General features: G+C 48.3%; 1 protein-coding gene across 1 annotated transcript in view; it reads left to right on the top strand.

The window, feature by feature from the left end:
- The window catches only part of bnc1 (basonuclin zinc finger protein 1), an 11,594-nt gene extending 4,258 nt beyond the window's left edge, over positions 1-7,336 (top strand). The window contains exons 2-5 of the mRNA XM_068312494.1: positions 1,071-1,173; positions 1,358-1,593; positions 2,192-4,245; positions 5,215-7,336. Of these exons, the coding sequence (XP_068168595.1) occupies positions 1,071-1,173; positions 1,358-1,593; positions 2,192-4,245; positions 5,215-6,022 (3,201 nt within the window). The 3' untranslated portion in view covers positions 6,023-7,336. The remainder of the gene's footprint in view (positions 1-1,070; positions 1,174-1,357; positions 1,594-2,191; positions 4,246-5,214) is intronic.
- The last annotated feature ends 446 nt before the right edge of the window (positions 7,337-7,782 follow it).

The following is a 7,782-nucleotide window of genomic DNA, read 5'->3' as shown; positions in this document are numbered from 1 at the left end:
CACACAATTGATAATGAACAGAAAGGATTCATGATCAATATAAACACAACACAAACAGCGTTTGTGCTTCCTGTGTGCGTGTCACAGCAGGTGACCTTTGACCCCCGCCGCTTCTAACGGGTTAGCATGACTGTCCCGCATCCGACCAGTTCTCCAATGACACGTGTGTGTGTGTGTGTGTGTGTGTGTGTGTGTGTGTGTGTGTGTGTGTAAAACATATAATATCACCAAATCTGAAAGAAATTTGAATTTTTAATGTTTCTATAACGTTTAACCGGATCCACTCATCTATTGTAAGCGTGTTCTTTGCGTGTTCTTAGCGGGTGAAGCTGTGATGCTGTTCGGTCACCATTAGCTTGTCATGCTACATACACAGGCTCCACACACAATTAATTATGAAGGTTTTTTTTTGTCTTTTATACCTTTTGATACATTTTTCCAAAAAAAAAAAAAAATCATTTTAAATAAAAATATAAAAAATTGTGTTTGTGACTTAAAATTTGTAGAATTTTTGCAACATCAAAATAAATGTAAAAAAAACGCCATGAGGCCAGGTAGCCGCCACCCCCTTCATCCTGGGTCACCTTACCTGTGGAATTATGGGAGGTTTCTGTGAGGTGAACTAATATGATCTCACATTTCAAGGACAGGGCAGGCCTGGAGCAGAGATCCGAATGACGGACTCGATGATGAGGAGGAGGAGAGGGCGTTAGCACGCCGCTCATGTATGCTAACCCCTCTGATCATGCATTATAGATGCAGAGGGAGGGCGCTGGTGTAGCGGCCAGCTTTCAGCGTGTAGCGCTAACGACGCTAGCTTTGATCATAAATCTGATGATGTTCTTCCCTCGGCTCCTGGTGTGTAGATGAGTTTATTTTGTCCAATCAGAGAGGAGGGAGGGGCTTTTAGTGTGTTAGTGTTGATGCCCTATCGGCAGCATGGCCGCCGCGTCAGCAGATAGACAACAACCATTAAAACATGAGCTAATGGACGCTGACCTCTGACCTGTGTGTGTGTGTGTGTGTGTGTGTGTGTGTGTGTGTGTGTTGTGTGTGTGTGTGTGAGACAGGCGATCTGCTGCACGCTGGTGAACTGTAGCTGTGACAGCTTCAAGCCGGGGAAGCTGAAGAGGAGGCAGTGTGAGAACTGTAAGCACGGCTGGGTGGCCCACGGTAAGCGCACACACACACACACACACACACACACACACACACACACACACACACACACACACACACACACACACACACACACACACATATAAATATATATATGGAGGAACCGATTGTTGTTTTTTTCCGTGGGTGTTTCCCACTGGTGACCTCTGACCCCCCCCTCCCTGTGGATGTGTGGCAGCTCTCAGTAAACTGAAGGTGCACCACATGTACCAGAGCAGCCAGGTGGAGATCGTCCACTCCAACGTGGTGTTCGACATCTGCAGCCTGATGCTCTACGGCACGCAGGCCGTCCCCATCCGCCTGAAGATCCTCCTGGACCGCCTGTTCTCCGTCCTGAAGCAGGAGGAGGTCATCCAGATCCTCAACGCGCTGGACTGGAGCCTGCAGGACTACATCCGCGGATACGTGCTGCAGGTGTGTGTTCGCTGCCGCAGCCGGAGTCGACGTCCGGGCCCCCGGCGCCGCGTCTCGACTCGATTACTGCTTCATCAAGTATTCGAGTTGCGTTGCGTTTAATTCATGTTAGCTGATTTAATGGCGAGCGTGGAGTCAGAGTGGTCGACAGGCGCCCCGATGAACGCTCTGTGATGAAATATTAATGGTGGTTACGGCATGAAGCCGCTGCTCGCTTTCAAAGACGCCCAAACTCACATGTGATTACTGCTGGACGCGGAGAGAGCGCCCGCTTGATCAACGAGAGCCGCCCTCTGATCACCCTCCCCCCCACTCGCGTCCAGATGTGTGTGTGTGTGTGTGTGTTCTGTCTGCTGATGCAGAGCCACTAAGTCCACATGATATAAATGAAGAGAAATGACCTGCAGGATGAAACGCTGTAATGAGGGTTCTCAGGGTTCTGGGGTGTCTGCTTGTATTAGCGGCCCGTCTCAGTCCTTTGCTTAGCTGCCCTGCCAGTCAGCTTCATAGGGGGTGTCACGGAATCCCGCTCTGTGAATATGCATGAGCAGCCCAACGCACACGTTCAATGCTAATGACGAAACTGCTCTCTCTCCAGGATGTAGCAGGGAAGGTGCTGGACCGCTGGGCCATCATGACATTCGAGGAGGAAATCGCCACGCTGCAGCAGTTCCTGCGTTTTGGCGAAACCAAGTCCATAGTGGAGCTGATGGCTCTGCAGGACAAGGAGGGTCAGGCGGTTCTGGTCCCCAGCACCCGCACCAATTCAGACATCCGCACTTTCATCGAGCGCAACACCCCCCGCACCGCTGCCAACCTCACCACGCCCAAAGCGGACAAGCTGAGCAGCAACAGTATGCATCACTTTGAGAACTTCATCAACAGCATGGCGTTCATGCTGCCCTTCCAGCTGTTGGGCTCGGTCCCTGCCCCGTTTCTGGGTTCACCGACGCAGCAGCAACACCAGCAGCCGTGCCACGCGCCGATGAAGCAGGAGATTCTGAGAAGAGATGATCAGGACGAGCCGGGGAAGGAGAAGCCCGTCTCGCTGTCACAAAACAACTTGCTAGGTTCCAGTTCTGTCTTATACAGCGCCGATCTGGACAGAACCGGAGAGAAGGCGATGGACAGTCTCTCCAGCACCAAGATGGAGGTGGAGGATTTCTCCAACAGCGACAACTACTCCGACGGACCATCCACGCCATGCACGCCCTCCATGAGCTCTGACATGACACAGACGTTCCCTGACGGAAAGCTGCACTCTCTGGATAGGAATGGGAGTGGCAGTGGGGGGGTTTCAGCCGGTAGTGGGGGAGGACACTCTCTGAAGAAGGGTCGAGTGTTTTGCAACGCCTGTGAAAAGACATTCTATGACAAAGGCACACTGAAAATCCATTACAACGCAGTGCACCTGAAGATTAAGCACAAATGTACCATTGAGGGCTGCAACATGGTGTTCAGCTCACTGCGTAGTCGCAATCGCCACAGTGCCAACCCAAACCCACGCTTACACATGCCCATGAACCGCAACAACAGGGACAAAGACATGCGTGGCAGCTTATCTGCTGATGAGAGCTCTCAAGGAGAAAAGAGGTCTGACTATGGAAGCCCCATCCCCGTCAGCTCTGCAGAAAGTCATAAGTCGGTTCCCAGCTATATGGTGAGCCACGTGGACACTACCTCCAAACTCCACAGCAGTGCATTCCCCAGCATGGGGCAGAGCGGTATCCTCTTCCCCAATCTAAAAACCGTACAGCCAGTTCTGCCTTTCTACCGCAGTCTGGTGACCCCAGCAGAGCTCGCAAATACACCAGGGACACTACCTTCCCTCCCCCTGTTGTCCTCCTCTGTACCGATCAAACCCGTCACGGCCCCTGAACCCTACCTGACTGACCCTATACCAAAGAAGAAGTCTCGCAAGTCCAGCATGCCCATAAAGATAGAGAAGGAGGCAGTAGAGCGAGACGAGCAGTTGGACAAGGACAGCTGCTCTGAGGACGAAGTTCCTCTGCTGGGCAGGGGCAGGGAGGAGTGTGATGATACCCTGACAGAGGGGTATATGTGCACAATGAAAGGAGGAGAAGAGAAGGAGGTGAGAGGGTCTTATCCAGGGGAAGAGAAGGAAAGCGAAGGTACCAAGTATCCGTTGGACCAGATGTTAGGTGAGGACGTGTCAAAGAGAAACAAAGACGATGTTCCAAGGCAAGCTGAAACAGGGGTCATCACTTGCATACCTCTCCCATCTGAGGACAGGCTGATGGACAATCACTGTGATAATAATCTTCTCTGCCAGGAACCTGATGGCCACGGAGAGCAGGACAGGGAACACGCTAACACGTTGCATTCAGCAGACAAGTCTTCAGATCTCCAACCAGAGGAGTGTGAGCACAAGTTGACAAATGGGGGTAGTCCACAGCTCACAGACCACGAGAGGGACGGTTCCGACAATGGCGAAGTTGACTGTGGGGACTTGCGTTTGTCCCATCTTGACCCCACCACTGACCTGCCACACCACTGTGAGATCTGTAGAAAGATGTTTAAGAACTCCTACAGCGTCAAGATGCACTACCAAAACGTCCACTTGAAGGAGATGCACATGTGCACAGTGGACGGCTGTAACGCCACCTTCCCATCCCGCAGGAGTCGAGACAGGTGAGGGACAACCGTAGGTTGTTGTAGCTGCAGATGTCGTCGGGATATGTCGTGGTTTTTCTCCTTCAGTTGTCGGTTGAATAGATTTCCTGTTGATCTAATGAACCTGATTCAGTTGCTTGTAGCCCAAAATGTAATGCAGTCTGCACATGGCGAAATGTTATCGAACAGTAAATGTGGTGTGTAGGCACAACTAACTTGTATATAACTTGTATAAAACACTGGATGATTATAGAGACCCCAGACTCCGGGGTTAAAGTTGTTTTTGACTATATCAGGAGACATGTGTAACCCTCACCGGTCGGTCACTTTCATGGCCAGTCTCTAGTCCCTGTTAAAGAAGCACATCACCCCAGAAGCGTTTGGTGGTGGGGTTCTAAAAGTGCCTTTGAATTTGCATCAGATGTTCGTAAGTTATTTGCGTTTAGCCTCCAAAGCTTGAAAGTCAGTGAAAATTCAGGTTAGCTCAGTAATCATGTAGTGGATTCAGTGACCAGACACCTAAACCACTTGCAAACTAACAGGGTTAGGCTTCTAGATCATGGTAGTTTTGACCAATGCTACATCCACTTTGACCCGTTATAATGAATGTCAATTCTAAATTGTTTAAAAAGTGCTCTAAACTTGCTCAGCATCCAATGAACCATCAGAGGAAAAAATACCTAATACATGTGGTAGAAAATTAAAACAATGCTGAGTCTTGAGATATCCAAAGTTGTTTAAATAACTCCATTGTACTTTTGGAAAGTCTTGTGGATGGGAAGTACAACGTCTTCAAGGAACTTTCCACAAGTCCAGTGAGTTGATTTAACATCTGTGGATAAGCATGCCCTGGATAAATGAGAACTTTCACAGACTCTTGCTTGCTTTTTGTAATGTAGCTCGTCTTCTGGTGGTACTTTCAGGCAAACTGGAGAAAAAGACTCACCCTGTTGTGTATATTATATCTATTCTTCTTTATTTTAACAGACACAGTGCAAATTTGAACCTGCACCATAAGCTGCTGACCAAAGACTCATTCAGCCCTGCCAACAGTCTCTACTCATCCTTATCCCACTGTAGAGACAGAGACTCTGTTGGCCCGAACTACTGCCAAGACCAGCGGGACAGAGATGTCCCCCATCGTGACCCAACCAGCCAGACCTCCGTCATCTTCCGAGGGCACAATCGCATGGGTCTTGTCTTCCCGATGAGCAAGATATCCTCCAGATCATACAGTACCGAGGCCTCGCCGATAAGGGAGATGGAGGGATTGGGAAACGGAGGAGAGGGTGGCGGCAGCGTTGAAGATGGCACTGTCCTTGACCTGAGCACCTCCTCCTCTGCCCCGCCTCGTGGGAATGGGAGTGCTCTATCTTCTTGGGACTCAGATGGAGCTGGTAGTGAGGAAGTGGAGGGGGTAGAAGAGGATGAGGAGGTGCTCCCCATGGAGGAGAGTGATGAAAGCTGTGATGGGATTGGTGGGGGGAGGCCAGGGAGTGAAGAGTCACCATTTGGGGCCGAGAGGACACTGAGCATCGGTGGGGGACAAGAAAGGCTTCAGGGAGGTGGGACAGGATCTCCAATCACCTGCCATGTCTGCCAAAAGGTCTACAGCAACAAGGGCACCTTCAGAGCCCATTACAAGACTGTTCATCTGCGACTGCTTCACAAGTGTAAAGTCCCTGGCTGTGACACGTCCTTCTCCTCTGTCCGGAGCCGCAACCGTCACAGCCAGAACCCAAACCTTCACAGGAACCTGGCTGTGAGCTCAGGAGCCACTGCAGACCACGATTAGGGATCTGAACTCATGTGACAATAGGAATGAGTTCCCTTGTTCCAAATGTCTTTCTGTTTTCTGTTTTCCATCATTAGGCACCTAAGTAAGGTTCACCAATTAGCACTTTTAAAAATCCATACTGTGGTCCACTCAGTTGGGGAAAAGAGACAGAGAAGTGGGAGCAAGCAAACATGCTTTAAAAAAATTCGGAAACCTGTGTTTACACATCAACATATAAAGAACAATCAAAGCTACCTGTCAGGAGATTCATGCTTTCATTTGTTAATGCAGTACTGATTTCTTTGTATCGGTTGGTCCTACAACCCCCTTTAGACTTCAAACCATTTGGTCCCTGATCACGGTAACTTCCTTTCCTGGTGTTTGTGTTGCCCACATCTTCCCTGTGAAGCTGTGTATAATGTTCTCATCTGAAGCAGTGGTGAAGTCACATCTATGTGTTGTTTCATTGGTTCTTACTCAACAGTCTGTGTTGTGAGATTGATCAGTAAGTTACTGTACGTGTTTGAACAGCTGTCTTTTGCTTGTTGCAAACTGATAATGTTGACCAAAGATGTTCTTCAATCCACAGGCGTGTCCAGAATCACTTCTATACTGTATGACAAGTGTGTAGTCAACAGGGTCGCCCAGCAATTGTGTTCAGATGTGGGCTCTGTTGTAAAAATTAAAAAAAAAACTACTCCAGACTGACTGAGGGGAACCTGGTTCTGCAAGAAGTATCTGCTGGTGGACCAGACGTGTGACGGTGTTGCTTGTATTGCTGGTGTTGTTGGTGTAGTTGGTGTGGTTGGTGGGGTTGCTTGGGGGTATCCTGACTGACTGGACGGGACCAGGAACCTGTGCTGTTCCTTGAAGCCAGGACTATGAACTGTGAATGAGTCAAACACTGAGAAGTAGTCGGAACACGTAGGAATAATAGAACCACACATGAGCCACCCACCAAAACCAACTGTTAAACAAGATGTTTATTGAGCTGTATATTCTGTGAATAGAGTAATTTGTTATCTGAAATAAACCAAAAAAATATACTGTAAAATTTGTTTACTTCACCGCTAACATGGCAGCAACTCTTTGTCAGAAATGAGTGAACCAGACCTTTGTGTTACCCTGATGATTTCACCTCCGTTAATGTTGTGCTTTTGCTCTGTAATCTTTTTAATTCTCTATTTAAATGCAGTGATTTTTGGTTTGTTGTTTGAATTTGTCTTTAAAAAGGAGCAAAAACCAACAAATGAAAATAGATGTTCATTTTTTCTTTGAATTAATGTTACAATATTCACTCCAATTTAATAAAAAGCCATATGTATGTTTACAGCTGCTGGTCCAGTGTGTCTCTCTCTAGACAGACAGACAGACAGACAGACTGACAGACTGATTGACTGACTAACAGACAGATATTGATCGATAGATCGATTGATTACTGGTGGTACAGAACAATTCAAGAGCAGTCTCTGTAAACACAACATTACCACACTTTTCTAACCTGGTAACACACAGGGTTTAGCCAGAGCCAACTCCTCAGGACTAGTTTCAGTCTGCCTGCACCTGAATGACACAGGACACTCCATTGAGGACAATCATGTCCATGGTTTAGCCAGAGAAGTTAGATGGATTGAGGGAGGAGTTAAAGAAGACATTTTTGTCAAACTGGAGAAAGCGTCTGAACAGAGGAGGAGGGTTAAGACACTATGAGTTCACCAGAAGGTGGGCGGGACAACAATCCCTTTATGAAGTGTAGCGTCAGAACCTTCAACAGGAGG

Source organism: Antennarius striatus, chromosome 1, assembly GCF_040054535.1.
Source record: "Antennarius striatus isolate MH-2024 chromosome 1, ASM4005453v1, whole genome shotgun sequence".
Taxonomy (NCBI): domain Eukaryota; kingdom Metazoa; phylum Chordata; class Actinopteri; order Lophiiformes; family Antennariidae; genus Antennarius; species Antennarius striatus.
The sequence above is the reverse complement of the archived record's forward strand: the minus strand, read 5'-3'. Positions and strand labels throughout refer to the sequence as shown.